This window comes from Daldinia caldariorum (genome assembly GCF_022478825.1).
Source record: "Daldinia caldariorum strain CBS 122874 unplaced genomic scaffold F4812scaffold_10, whole genome shotgun sequence".
In the NCBI taxonomy this organism is placed as follows: Eukaryota; Fungi; Ascomycota; class Sordariomycetes; order Xylariales; family Hypoxylaceae; genus Daldinia; species Daldinia caldariorum.
The window spans coordinates 214,310-229,272 of NW_025953046.1; the positions used below are offsets into that span (position 1 = coordinate 214,310).

Sequence of the window (14,963 nt, forward strand, 5' to 3'; positions counted from 1 at the left end):
TGGGGTAGGATATGAATTCCCCACGATATCCACATCTAGGTACGTTTCCCCATCCTACCTCGACTAGCTTGCTTTGGGGCACCATGGGCATATATGTATATGCCTTGTTTATGGGGTGATAGGCTACGAAGGGCCGGGGACATGATACGTGACCAATGCGTGGTCCGGTGGAAATAATAATATTTACCTAAGACACCTTCTTTTGAACTGCGCCGCAACGAATAAGCATTGTGAGTTTACATGGGGCGGGTACAATTCACATATCTAAGCCGGTACGGCCCTTTCAGAAACGAGGTAGCTATCTTCATGATGCTATTAAGATTACCATTTGTAGTTTTTGCCGTTGGGGCTGTAGCGGCCCCCTCTCCGCAGAGCCTGAACTCGAGTTTGACGTTGCTGATTGATAATGATCTACAAGGTAAATGGTATCCTACAGACCAAATTACCTACCTATATTCAACATATCTCCATCTAACTAACTGTTGTCCTAGGTGTTAGTAGTCCCGTATCCAACTCAGGCGTCTTGCTACTCGAAGCGCGGTCATTAAAACACGCCCGTGAAACATGCGAGGCTGTTGGCGAACAGCTCTGGTCGCTTGAAAAGGGGACAAAAAGTATCCAAGCCAATTTGGATTATCTCAAATATTCAAATCTGGATTTGGGTCTCTCGAAGTTCTGGATTGCTTCGAAGAACCAGTCGGCTCGGGCTGTAGACATTGACGGCCATGTAGTCCAGGAAAACCCGGATACGAAGCTCCCGGTTCTATGCTCTCAATCGGCACCGTTTTCCAATGTGACTTTCCAGGATACGGGGGAGAAATGGCAGGTCATCGTGAAGTCCAACAACGAATCCTTGACAGGGTAAGTACCCATCATCATTAACCTAGATACCTACCTAGGTAGGTATTGTATTATCTGGGCCATCTCATGCTAAAGCTAATGCTACTTCTGCGTGCCTCAGGTATCGCGATCGCCTGAGCTTCCGCTTCTTGGGAGTCCGGTACGCGCCGCAACCCAAGCGGTTCACATACTCGGAGTCTTACGTCGGTAACGGGAGTGAAGTTTCTGCGCTGGAGTATGGCTCCCAGTGCGTGCAGGCTGGGAACATCGGGTCTGAAGATTGCTTGTTTTTGAATGTTTGGACTACTCATATTCCTGGCCCCAAAACCGCCAAAAAGCTCAAGCCAGTTATGGTAAGTAAAGTGCCACGTGTTATCAGATATGTATAATACTTAACGGTGGCCATCCCGAAAACATGAAGTAACTAACGATTTGGGCAGTTTTGGATCCACGGGGGCGCATTTATCAACGGAGCGGCAAGTGACCCTACCTTTGACGGAGGCAATCTAGCCTCGAGGGGCGACGTTGTCGTGGTCACCGTCGGATATAGGCTGACAACACTCGGATTCCTAGCTCTGAACGACGGCGTCACCAACGGTAACTTCGGTCTTGCCGACCAGATCAATGCTCTGGAATGGGTCCGGAAGAACATCAAGGATTTCGGCGGGGACCCTGATAAGATCACCATATTTGGCCAGTCCGCCGGCGCGGGCAGCGTCCACGCCCTGATAGCCTCCCCTAAATCGATCGGCAAATTTGCAGGGGCTATTCCCGTCAGCAATCTTGCTAGCAACGACCCGAGTAAAGGGTATACGAGGTACTATACCATCGAGGAAGAAGTCGAGGCGTTAGGAAATACCATCCTGGAAGAAACCGGCTGTGCGAATGCCACGTCCCAGGTAGGCTGCCTGCGATCTATATCCCCCCACGTCCTTGCGGGTGGCTTGAGCACCTATGCGCGGTTCCCGGTCGTCGACGGCACGTACCTCACGTCCGACAGGCTCCCGCTCGAGGGCCCGACGCTCCCCGTGCGCATCATGACGGGGACCACGCGCGACGACGGGGCCGCATTTATCGGGTTCCCGACGACGACGACGAACGCGACGGCGTACTTCGAATCCCAGGGCTACGCGGTCCCGCCGCCCGAGCTCTTCCCGATCCCCGACCTGGCGAACAAGTCCCTGGCGCTGTTCGACATGGCCGCGCGCCTCGTCACCGACAGCATCTTCCGGTGCGGCGGCCAGGCCGAGATAAGCGGGGGCCTGCGGAACGGCCGGTTCCATCCCGTGTACTTCTACGAGTTTAACCGCACGTACCAGCTCGCCGGGTGGCCGGGGCTCGACGTGTGCTCGCCGCCGAAGACGGCGGGCCGCCCGCACGGCGACCCGGGCGCCGAGTACCGCAAGTGCCACTCGGGCGAGCTGTACTACGTCTTCGGCAACCTGGTCCGGCAGGGGCTGCCGCTGCGGGACGAGGCCGACCTGCCGTTCCAGCAGTTCGTCCTGGACGTCTTCAGCTCGTTCGCGCGGACTTTCGACCCCAACCCCGCCGCCAGGTTTCTCCAAGCGAGAGGGTTTCGGAGCACGTTCGGGGAGATCGGACGCGCGGGGCGGTGGGAGCCGGCTACGGCGGAGGGGGGGATGACGAGGAGGATCTTGCAGTGGCCGAGCGCGCAGGAGCCGTTTGGGGAGCGGGAGCAGTGCGAGTATGTGGGTTTGCCTTGGAACTAGTCTTCTAACGCGTCAACAACCTGCGGCCGGAATGCCTGCTGCAGCTTCGGGTCTTCTTTTGAGTTGTCGACCACATCAAATCTGTTTTCTAGATATTTGAGAATCACCTGCTCTCATACTATCGAAGCCCAGCACCAGCGAGTTGTTGTTACAAATCTTTGCTGTCCTATCGCCAACCTTCAAGAGGGTATTGATGGTGCTCAAAATAAAACTTGTGATGCCGAGAGAATCCATAATAGGTATACAGTAAGATAGATAAATCTCAGAATTTGGGAGTTTGAAATGGTAAGTGTATAAAATTCGTCATGTAAGACGATGTGCAAGCTTTAAGAGGCTGAGCAGCCCGTGGACGCCATTGGCCCATGTAGAAAATGCATCTCAAACAAGGACCGCGCAACTCCTCACAAAGACCCCCTCATCTTTATAGAAATGTATAAGCTGCCTCTAAATACTGTACTTGAACATGACCATTTGAAAGTTATATTCATGCTACGGCGGAGAATAATGGAATCGGAACAGGGGCAGGCCAATGTATGCGAACTCACCCACCAACACGTAAATTAATTAGGTACCTATGATCCATAAGCTGACTCAATCATAACAAGAACGAGGCACTGCCCATAGCCTCGACTGAAACTTGGAATACTTTCTTATCGAGGACGTCGGTATCCAGTCTTAGCTCTGCGGCATTCTCGAATCCTCATCTCACCGGTCGGGCCAACGGTCTGGATGAAGTCCTTAACACAGTCAAAGCCCTCTCTTTACGTCGCATTCCATATGAGGAGATTGAGCGCCAGGATGTCGTCGGCGAAGGGGAGACCTTTATCGTTGAGCGCTGCGTCGTGCGAAACCAGACTCTGGCGATTAAGCATTTGAAAGCCAACTCGTCACCCGACGATAGGGCATTTCGACGGCGTATCCAGTCCATTATTCTTGAGCTTCGCATTATGGGGCATGCGCCCCTTCGAAGTCATCCTAATATTATTACAGCGTTTGGGTACGGCTGGAATACGGGAGCATCGAAGATCGCGCCGTATCTACTTGTCCAATATGCCCCTTACGGTACATTGCGCCAATTCCTGCAACATACCAAACCCGGAACGTCAATAACCCAGAAGGAGATACTAATAGGTGATGTTGCGGCGGCGACCAGTGCCCTTCACCTCTGTGGTATCATCCACGGTGACATAAAACTGGACAATGTACTCATATTTCACTCGTGGGATCGGCCAGCGAAATCCATAGCTAAGATCTCGGATTTTGGACATTCCTTAGTCGTTACCGGAAAAGAAGACTCTGAACGATACCTGAGATATAGCGGCACATTTATGTTAGACCTGATCCCCCCTTTTATCCTTTATGAGTTTCACCTTATAGGTATCTGATAATAGCTCTTCAGGTATAACGCCCCCGAAGTTCATAATCAAAAGGTCTGTCCAATAGATCGATCAGCGTTTATAAAGTGCGACATCTGGGCATTTGGACTTTTGACGTGGGAAGTATTTCTCGACGGCGACGAATATACGAACTATATCGCGAAGGTCGAAGAACTAGATGTCGAGAATAAGGATGAAGCCGCCGTAAGAGTGGCAGATCGGTTTAAAGATCTAGCAAAGGAATCAATCCCCTTCTCAAAAAGAGACTTACATGGCAGCATTATCCGTTCGGCTTTTAATTTAACCCTCCAAGTAGATCCGACAAAGCGCACCTCCAGCCTTGCTAAACTCCCGTTCTTGTCGAAATGGCAGTAAGTAAAGCCCCGAGAGCCCTCTATTCGGTGTATCTAACAGCTGTTTAGTTCCGTTGGAGTTCAGGGTCTACAAGCTGATTTGGCACTGCATTTCGGTAGTTCTGAGTGGTCTTATGAAGTAACAACCTCAATGCTGCCTACTAGAGTAGAGGTAGATAAGTGCTAATAGCTTATAGATGCTCCGCCCTGAAAATGGTAGGGAAATACCGTGGGAACATGAAGTGCATATATATCAAGGATTACGTCGAGTTTATAACAGTTCCGATAATCGGAATGCCGACGCCGCCTGGCAACTTGCGTTATGTCAGTGTATCGGCTTTGGGGACTCCCCTGACCTCCAGTCAGCTCATCAATTAGCCCTGGCTGCTGAGCGGCTTGGACACCCAGTTGCAAAGATCTTCGTACCTCTTCTCGCGCCAGATGGCGCCCCTGAATCCTACTCTATGGAGAGGACCTATGCTAGTCGGATAGTCGATTTACTCAAGCAGAACAAGGCTGTGATTGAACAATCGCAGTTAGCAGAAGCATGTTGTAAAGGAGACACCGAGACTATTTTTACCTGGATCCTAACACCAGCAGAGTCTGATGAATTAATTGAGGACAAATGCGATATCTTGAGATTCCTATTTGCGCTCGAGGAAAGTCCCCAACAACCGACGATCGTTGAACTCCTAGCTCGGGACGGAGAACGGTTACCAATAAACCTGCCGTCTAAGAAGGTGTATACCGTCCACAACCAATATCCGCTACGATTATTTGGAAGTCCACTGGTGTTTGCCATATCAGTTAATAGTGCAGATACTGTTAACCTGCTTCTCTCACTGGGTGCAGATCCTTGCGCAAAAGCATATGCTCCAGACCAGTTCCCCGAAGCAGACCACCGCTCAAAATGGACGCCGATACACGTGGCCGTCCAATACCATTGCCCTAAACTTTTATCGGTGCTTCTCAGGGTCGCGTTAGCCAAGGGCTTTAAGAGCGAAGTACCGTATGCCTGTGCATTAAGCTACCCGTCTTATCTTGAGCGCGTGGCAATGCATGGGAGAAACTACCAGCAGTCATTGCGAGAGACAGTCTGCATCCTTAAAGAGTTCGATAATATTCTTGCTGCAACTCCAAGTGGAATGACGGCTCTCATGCAGGCCATCGACTTCCAAGACACAGACGTTATTTCTGCCCTCTGCTCAGTTCAGAAGGGAATAGAGAGTGTCCCCTTCCACGATCCTCGAAACTCGGCTAACTTCACTCATCCAATTCACTTCGCGGCACAGCTTGGATGTCGACGGGATATTCCCGAGGCCGTGGAAGCTATCGAGATTCTCGCGGAGAATATGAGCTTTAACAAACCCCTATACGATAATTTCCGGCGCACCCCTCTCCATTTAGCAGTTACCGGGCCATCTAACAGAGCAGCTTCGTGGCTCCTAGACAAGAGCCCTGCTTTGTTGAACATCGAGGACCAATATGGCATGACCGCTCTTCATTACTGTACTTCGGCTGCAAATACCAACCTGCTCCTCTCCAAAGGCGCGGACGTTAATTACACAAATAAAAATGGCATAACACCGTTGCATTGGGCTTGCTACCGTGGAAATTTTGACATGGTCCTATGTCTACTCGAAAGAAAACCGCTACTCGATCTTAAAAATAACCCTTACGGTAGCCCGCTACATTGCGCCATCATTCGGGGTTCGTTGGATGTGACAATCGCGTTGCTCGAAGCCGGTGCTCCTGTCAACGAGGTAAACCAACTCGGAACATCTCCGCTACACCTGGCTTCGGCCCTCTGCCGTCACAGCATAATTCGGCATCTTTTACAGAACGGGGCAGACATCCACATGAAAAATGCAAAGGGCATGACCGCGGCGACGATAGCCAAACAATTAGGCACAATGGCGGGCATTGTTGCCTCTGACATCTTGGAGAATAACAACACTACCACGTCGCTTGAAGCTCTTTACGTCGCCCGACATCAGGAACCCGGCCTCGAAGACGATGTCCTCCCCGGATACCAAAATACAACCGCGGCAGGGCCATCTTCCGAGACGATAACTAGTGGCCCAGACACGGCGTCGGCTAATGGATTCGAACTCCCCGACTACAGCGAGGTTTTCGAGGTCAATGCTGGAGAGCAGGACCGTTTCGACGAGTCTGAGAGCGCACCCGAAGCCCAAAGGAAGGAAAGAAGGTACGCGGAATTTATCTACGCCTTCACGGCAGAGTACGCGTGCTATATTACCGACGCGAGATACCTCTTCGACAAATTCATACCCATCATGCGGATCGTCGACGAGATCGACTTCGAGGAGCTGAGCGCGTACATCGGCTCGGAAGAAGAAGACAGCGGCTTGGATTCGATACGGAGCTGGTACGACTTCTCGGTGGCGACGGAGTGCTACAGGGAGGGCATGGTATCGTATCTCCAGCGGGCGGAAAGCGTGGTCCGGATCCTGCGCGAGGAGATCGCGCTGCCCCCGGAATCCCGTACGAGGCTGCACGACGCCGCTAAGATCGACGATATCCCGGACGGCGATTCCCAACGGTACGGGCTCCACCATTGTCTAGCGATCAGCCTGGAGCTCGGAAGACCCCTGTGGGACCTATGGGGGCTGGACGAGGCCAAAGTAGGGATGCTGGTAGCCCTTGCCAAGGTGGCCAGTCGTTTGGAAGGTTACAACGACGACGATACGTGGCACACGAATATTGTGCCCCTGAATCGACGTAATTCTTTGAAAGCAATGGATAAAGCTGAAGCTGTAGAATGTGAACCGAATCAAAGACTGAAAATAAGTAGTCCTGATACCACAGAGCGCTCTACAGAAGATTCGATAAAAGAGGGAGATTAAGGGGACGCGCCGTATATACCGTCATGATACGCTCGAATAGATTACTGGACATGGAAATTGGGCTTAATACTACGCATAGCATAGCATGGCATGACATAGCTTTAGGTTGAGATCCTGCTATTTATTAGTACATGTCAGTGTAAACACGTTCTACAGCATGATATCAAACGATTATATGTGATCACCTTTGCTTCAAACCTTATAAACGAAACCTCTATCGACATAGATAAATTATCGAAGATTATCAATGCTCTATCTTCCAACTCGTAATTCATCGCGATGCTATGTCATCCGCCATGCACGTCTAAATACTTCTATAGGCCCTCGACGATCTTGGGCACTTAGTTATATACCAGGGAGCCCGACGAGCGCTCTCAGCCCCGGTATCCACCTCGGGAGGAAGTATACGGGGTAAATGCCCATGGCAGCAACCAACAGTCCAGTCAACTGTCGTAAGAATCAGCAATTATGTTCGAAGAACCGGAGAACCGGAGAAAAACAGGGTGTAGGGGCGAGGATAAGGGAGAAGGGGTAGGGGTTACAACGGACCTTCTCAAACCAGGTGTGAAAGTAAATAGCAGTCATAAGCAGCATCCACAAGCAAAGCGCGACAACGCCGACCGCGAACCTCCCGCCAAACCCCAACTCCTCTTCGTCCGGGACCGGCCCCGCGCTGCTACTACTCTCCGACTCCACGCTGGCGCCCTTCGCCGCGCCGTCCGGCATCACCACGCTCCTCTCCTCGCGGCCCCCCGCGAACCCGGCCCGGTACACCACCCACCCCACCTCCTGCAGCAGGAAGAAGCTCCCCAGCACCAGCAGGAACACGTGCCCGCTGATGTCGTGGCCCCCGCTCCACCGGCCCCCCGCCGCCTTGCACGCCGCCGCCGTGAACACCTCCGCCGCGCTGGCCCCCGCCGCGCTCTCCTTCGACAACACCACCTCGCGCGCGACCTCGCACTTGCCGCCCGTGAACCGGAACCCGCGGTCGATGAGGGCGGGGCCGAAACACCACTGCGTGACGAGCACCCACCAGGCCGTGATCAGCGCCCACCTGACGCCCGCGCGTACCCTCCTCGCCGCATTCCCTCTGCTCCCGAATCCGAACCCGAGAGCCGGGTGCGTGGCCACGAAGGTCGCGAACGCGACGGTGATCCACGCCCACCCCCTCTTGACGAAGAAGATGTTGAACACATTGTCCTTGCGGGCGAAGTAGCTGGGGGCGGCGGCGGGGACGTGGGCGCGGCCCGAGGGGTCGTAAGGGGAAGCGCGGGTCTGCGGGCTCAGGACGGAGAACAGGGTGCCGAAGACGAGGAGCGTCGGGTACGCGAGGAGGACGAAGGTCTCGAGGGGCGTCGGGAGAAACGGCGAGGTGCGCTTCGAAGAAGGGGGCGGGTACGAAGAAGAAGTAGAAGTAGTAGGTCTGCTCGGGGAACCACTGTCCGAAAACGATGATGACAAATATGTGTTTGTTTTGCTGCCGTCGGAGGCCATGTTGGCTTGTTGTTGGCGTGATCTTAGCGAAGGGGAGATATTGTCGTCGGTCATGATAGTTGGGAAGGCAACATGAGTGTTGACGAAAAAATAAAAACCCGAAAAAATAAAAAATAAAAAGAGCCTTATTGGCACGTGTCAATTATTGACGAGCCGTAGCGAAATAACTCACGGCGTCCGCTATTAAGTACAATGAGAGATTACACGATAAACCGCTCAATCAAAGAGTGAGTTTTTTTCTTAACAATCAAGCCGGATTAATTCGAAGAAATTCTACATTTCCTTGGTGAAAGAGAGAGGTATGTAAAAAAGAAAGCTTACCGACGGCGATGACGTTTAATCTGCGTTGGGTAAAAGTACCCAAGTATCTAGGTATGCATCGGGTTCCACAATATGGCAAACTCGTCTTAAGGGTCCTCCCCTCCTACGTCACTTACGATTTACGTATATCGGCTTAGGCAACGGGCACGAAACAAATGTAAAAAGGCATAGGGCATAACATCAATTTTTGGTTATTCATGAATACAGAGCAATTAGCACCTTGACGTCCTATTGACCGTCACTTTCCCTCCCCGAGATACGTACTAATAATCTCGTGAGCACGAAGTGGTATCTCGAAATGCATCCTATCATTCATCTGAACGCCCGCCATCCTCATGTACTGGCTGCCTCGCTATCCTTTTTTTTTCCTGCATACACCGAATCAAATGAAAATGTAACTATGTAAATGCCACTAGGGCCACAAAAGAAGCGAATATATAGGACCGAGGACCTTGAACGTAGCTCTTCATTAAAGAAATATTGCGAATGAATACCCCTGCTCAACTCAGGCATCTTTCACATGAGGCGTTTTGGACGCGCAGCCACTGGACGTCACCGTGGTTGTTCTAGTGGTAGTGCTCGTTGTATAGCTCCGAGTAGTATAGCTCCCAGTAGCCGTACTTCAGGGCGCCGGGGAGCACAAACCCGGTACTGTTACCGTTTGGGTGACAATAACCGTCACAGGTTTATCACCGCCGGCACTGCCACTTGGTGTATCTGATGAAATCGGTGGTGTGACCACAGGCTCCACTGCCGTCTCGGTACTCGAACCTACACCAGGCTGGACGTAGCTACCTGTAGGTGTTGGTACTGGAGTACCCGTAACCTGAGTCTCGATGGCGGATGAGCTGCTAACTGAGGGGCCGGTGTCAGAACCTGACGTTGGGAGAGCTGTACTGGTACTGGGCGAGGCTGTTCCTGAGGCTGACGTCGAAGTTTCGACAGAAGCCGAGGTCGAACCCTCTCCAGAATTACCCGGTTCTGGTTCGTTTCCTGGCACAGCACTGACTTCAAAATTAGCGATGGCGGCACAGAAGTTGTTTCTGTTGTCCTTGTCGAGAGCAACAGACTTGCCGTCCACGGTGATCATATTAACCGACGCCTTAGTGCTGATTCCAAATAGGTGAACTCCAGTAGAGTCCTCGATACTGACCATGTTGTCCTGGCAGTTCTGTTCGTCCACACATTTTTGGCCATAGTTGTTAAAGAAGCTATACAGACCAGCTCCATAGATATATACGGACGACGAATTTGTGACGCGAAGACCCCAAGTCCGGGCGCATGTCTGCGAAGAGCCGTCGCACGACTTTTCAAAGTCCGGGTCGAAGAAGCCTTCAAGAACGGTGGTGCCATCAGGAGCCTGGGGATTGCCCTGGAAGTACGCCGTCTCAGATTGAGCCACACCAATGAAAACGTTCTGGGCATTGGAGATCTGGTAGTTGTATAGGATACTGTGCTCCGAAGCGGTACCCCAAAACCAGACAGGCTTTTGTGACTCAATGAGCACACCACGACCATTGAAGATGTTGATCTGATTGTGGTCGTCGAGATCAAGCTCGTGGTCGGCAACCCAGAACCAGCAGTTCTCGATGTAGGCCGAGGCTGTCTGTGTGACATGAAGCATCATGAAGGCACCCATACATTCAGGGTTGGCAGTGGTTGTAACATTCTCGTTCTTGGTACACTTATCGGACTGCAACTCAGTTCCGGCAGTCCCACCAACACGGAAATGCACATCCCACATGCCTGCAGCACCGTTCTCAGAACCTGCCAGGTTCCACTGCATGAGGATGGCGCCAGGAAGGGATCCCTTGGTTTCAAAAATGAGGTCGGACATTTCAACATTGCCTACTTCACCGGGCTCGCCAACCTGGAAGACAGGTACTGGCTTACTTTGGTCAGCGAATTTGGTACCCGTGGCCATCAAAAGCGGCCACATTTCTCCGGTAATCTTAATGTTCTTTGGGATCTTGACCGTGTCGGAGACTAGATACGCGCCGTGGTCGAAATATATGATATCTCCTTCCTTGGCATCATTAAAAATCTTCTGGATCGCGGCAGTGTCGTCGGTTTTGCCGTCACCCTTCGCTCCCGCTGTCTTTACGCTAACAAATTTGCTGGACGAGACAGTCTCGTACTGAGGTTTGACGCGCGTGAAAATCTTTCCATTGCCGTCGAGAAGAGCATTGGGCTTGCGAATACTTTGCTTGTTGGTCTGGACAGCCTTCCCAGTTGTTCCAGTGTATTGACGGCCCTGGGCGAATCCAACAATCTTCTGGTTTCCTTCAAGCACGGTGGTGTTATCCTTCGCATACTTGATGGCAGTGGGGACGGACTGCGTCATGTCCACGTTGTCCATAATGAGGGTACCATTGGTGTCCGGAAGATCGGGCTTGTACAGGGTGCTGATGCCAACTTCGACGTTCGAGATCTTGCTATCGACAAGGAGTAATGACCCGACTTTGATGGTTTCGAGGCTGTCGCTTGTCATGTCAATACCAAGCTTTCCGCCGTTGATCGTAATGTCTTGCATCAACCAAAGCCAATTCCATATCATATGGATAGCAGTGTTGCAGTTGTTAAACGTCATATTTCGAGAGGTGTACTGCTGGCTGCCGATGTCTGCTCCGATGCCTCCACCGTTGAACGTAAGGTCGGCCATGAAACCACCGGATCCATTCTCAATATACAGTCCCTTCTGCACGTTCTGTTCGCTGGTGTCAGGGTTCATCTCGAAGACGATGTTTTGCAAGCTAGTGGCCTGGGCCACTTGCCAATGAATACCAGCACCCTTGGTGATAGGCATATCCTTGATGTCGATGATGAAGTTGCGTACTTGCCGGAAGAAGTTGTTCTGGTTGATGTACCAATTTGCGGCTGGGTCGACGGTATAATCGTAAGGGTTGGCATCGATGACGGCCATGCCATCGAAGTCCGGGGTGGCCTTGAGCGTCGGGATATCAAGCGCATCGCCGACGAATTGGGTGTAATAGGACTGGATGATTGGCTTGCTCACCATATACACACCAGGTGGGAAGTAAAGGAGGGCTGGAGCAGTGGTTCGGGAATCACAGTGCATGATGCATCGGTTCTGCCCATCCTGGACAGCCTTGTTGATGGCGTCTGTATCATCAGTTGTGCCATCTCCCTTAGCACCGTAGTCTTTGACGTTGCGGAAAACCTTATAGTCAGGCTGTCCAAATGCGGCCACACCTTGGCGTTTAATGTCGGCAACCCAATAGCTAGAGGCAGCATTGGCTACATCTCGTACTTCAGTCGTTGCCGTCGGGCTAGCTTCCGCAACGCCAGAAAATAGGCGGGCGGCCAAGAAAGAAACCGTGAGGAACTTTGAAAGTCCCATCTTGAGGGTAGTGCCTGCTATACTTAGGTAGGATTCCAAACTTCTTTTCCACAAACTTGAGGGGCGTCGAATATCAATGGTTCTATCCAAGATTAGTTATTGCTCCTCCAGGGAGGTTTGTCCGGATGATAAAATGAAAGCAATGAAATAATAAAAATACACAGAGGGAACTGTTTATGGATGTATGTACGTAGTTGCGATAAATTTAAGAGGTCAAAAGAGGCAGGAGGATAAAAAGCAAAAGAGCGAGAGATTAAGTAGGCAGGCAGTCTTGTATTCGCAAATGTAATCATTTACTTTTGACTTTGTTTCTTGGGGGGCAAGTCGCTAATGACTGTGTTCTTGAAAATCGAATGTTGTTGAACAATAGTGATTGTTCACGAACAAGCCGGCGGCTAGACAGATAAGGGAACGCGACAAGGTAGGCTTTGTGCAGGACAACTCGGGAAAGTGAATTGGGTGCAACGTGTTTGTGTTCCGAATGAAAGGGCACAACAGAGTCGAGCTGAAACCACAAAGACTTACAGGTAACGATAAATCTCGCTGGTGTTTGTTGATGAACTCCCTCTGCCTAGTCAATAGGATCAAGGGTGGTGACCTATCCAAGGTCGGGATAGAAACCAATCTTTGGACTTCTTAATAATGAACGACTGAATGAGTGACGGTAGTTAAAAAAAGAGGTTGTAGGAGAGAAGAGAAAGGAGTACCGAAAAAAAGTAATTGAAAAAAATGAGAAAAGGAAAAATAGAATATGGCTGTATGACTGAGAAGAGAGGGTGATATAGGAAATGAAGGGTTGTTGAGAGGGGATGACAAAGTCACGGAAAATGCACAGGCACATACCCAAGTAGGTACCTAGCTCATGCGTTGATTTTCATACGTGCCTACCTCACCTAGGTGATTACTTACATTATGTAGGTTAGGTACTTATTGTACAATACAGAAGGAGTTAGTTACCTTCTGCATCATACGGTACAATACTTCCCTTATTATTGTGCACCTGCCTACAGGTAGTTTGCATCTAGGGTTCCACACCCAGGGAGGCAGTTACCTTCAAGAGCATGGTTTTCCCTGAGCCAGCGCCTTCTTTGTTATGAGATCCGATCCAATTGCCCGCATGGTCATACATACTACAACAAGTGCGACCCTTGTGACCCAATGAAATTCGATGTACATTTCCCAAAGTAGCAAGCACTGGATAGCAGCTTTCGCATCTGACAGCCTCTTTTTAAGGGCTTGTTTTTAGGTACACCTGCAATCTGGTCGCTTAGCAAATGCCCACATCAGGCGTCGACCTGTTCCACGCCAAGCCAAGGAACGCTTCTAAGGCATGAATAGGCCCAGAAGCTGTTTATGAAGCCAGTTATGAAATGAGGCTGCAATTGGATAGCATATATCCCGCTCCTAAACAAATTTACGTTAAAACTATGGACTACCTCCTATGGACTGCATACGATGTGGTGAAGGAGACACAAGCTCGGGGAAAAGGATAGTTAATCCCATGAGACTACATAGTACGTACAAAGAACCTCAATAGGTATAGAGAGCCCCAAATAAATATTATATTGATGACCTAATCCAATAAATGTTGCAACTAAAATCTTCAATGTCAAGGGCGACATCAACAAATTGATTGTCATAATCTCCATATAAACGTCATAGGCATAATAGAGATACGGCTGTTCCTGCATATCGAATTCCTTTTGGCGATCATCCCTGGGATTAATTCATTTGCGGCCTATCACAGCGCAACTGAGATATCCAGTTCTTCGGCTAGGTATGTACCTGAGCAGGTACGTACCTCTACTATAGTACAGAATTTTCAAATATCCATGGGCACGTACTCACAAACATACCTAACCTAATGCACCTAACTATTATAAAACTTTGTCACGGGGGGCATAAATTCCTTGTTTGCACGCATTTCCATCGGATTCTTTTATTGAATGAAAACATGGTGAGGTAAAAGTAGTGAGTCAGTTAGATTACCTAGGTAGGTAGTGAAGAATAGTAGATGGGGTACAAAGCTCCGGAAAAGCCTTGCAGCTTTCGAGGTTTCGGACGCAAACCACGGCGGCTATTACTATCGATAGATTATTAAGTTGCTGCAAAACTTGGGTAAACGTAAGGATCAATTGGTTCATAGTAAATACTAGCTTCTTTTTCTTTCCTTCTCTTATCCCTGTCTATCTATTCAAGCCTTGTGTAACAACAGTCACCGAAAATATCCATATGATAGTACCGTTGAACAAGACCGTTCCTCGAGTTCAGAGTGTTGTGCAAGGAGAATCGGTGATACTTCGTCTGTCCTCGAGGTTTTTTTTCTTTCTTCTTCTCAGGTGGAACGACATGATAACGGCTGTTTCTAGTCCTACCAGGGTTAAACCCCCCCATGTAAAAATTCTTGCTAGATTCCATATTATTTGCACGTTGGTCGGTATACATAATCTGGATAATATATACGGGGTGGACTAAGTATATAACATACCTTGATAGGTAGTAAACGTAATGCTTGCGTATGTCGTTGGTACCTAATGTTGGGTAGAATTACAATTAATCCGCTACCTACATATATTGTATACCTAAGGTACTTGCTTCTATCTAATCTCCTCGCCTGTTTT

The 14,963-nt window shown here is 50.1% G+C and overlaps 3 protein-coding genes across 3 annotated transcripts; 1 reads left to right on the forward strand and 2 right to left on the reverse strand.

Moving 5' to 3' along the window:
* Positions 1-309: 309 nt before the first annotated feature.
* On the forward strand, positions 310-2,570 carry F4812DRAFT_451412 (cholinesterase; the record flags this gene model as incomplete). The annotated part of the gene is made up of 4 exons (XM_047936202.1): positions 310-418; positions 492-861; positions 962-1,193; positions 1,281-2,570. The coding sequence occupies 4 exons, from the start codon at positions 310-312 to the stop codon at positions 2,568-2,570; spliced, it is 2,001 nt and encodes a 666-aa protein (XP_047789362.1).
* A 4,769-nt stretch (positions 2,571-7,339) lies between these two features.
* Positions 7,340-9,158, reverse strand: F4812DRAFT_46934 (inositol phospholipid synthesis and fat-storage-inducing TM-domain-containing protein). The gene is made up of 2 exons (XM_047938869.1): positions 7,716-9,158; positions 7,340-7,613 (listed from the first exon to the last, which is right to left on the reverse strand). Exons 1-2 carry the CDS (start codon positions 8,712-8,714, stop codon positions 7,512-7,514), a joined length of 1,101 nt encoding a protein of 366 aa, XP_047789363.1. The 5' UTR covers positions 8,715-9,158; the 3' UTR covers positions 7,340-7,511.
* On the reverse strand, positions 9,148-12,723 carry F4812DRAFT_430956 (glycoside hydrolase family 55 protein). The gene has a single exon (XM_047934398.1). It carries the CDS (start codon positions 12,340-12,342, stop codon positions 9,604-9,606), a length of 2,739 nt encoding a protein of 912 aa, XP_047789364.1. The 5' UTR covers positions 12,343-12,723; the 3' UTR covers positions 9,148-9,603.
* Between the last annotated feature and the right edge of the window lie 2,240 nt (positions 12,724-14,963).

What these genes read in the sequence shown, in the direction of transcription:
- F4812DRAFT_46934 (XM_047938869.1), bottom strand. Translation starts at nt 8,714, where the DNA reads ATGACCGACGACAATATCTCCCCTTCGCTAAGATCACGCCAACAACAA. An exon ending in TTCACACCTGGTTTGAGAAG is followed by an intron (nt 7,614 to 7,715) that starts GTCCGTTGTAAC and finishes TTCTTACGACAG; the next exon opens with TTGACTGGACTGTTGGTTGC.
- F4812DRAFT_430956 (XM_047934398.1), bottom strand. Translation starts at nt 12,342, where the DNA reads ATGGGACTTTCAAAGTTCCTCACGGTTTCTTTCTTGGCCGCCCGCCTA.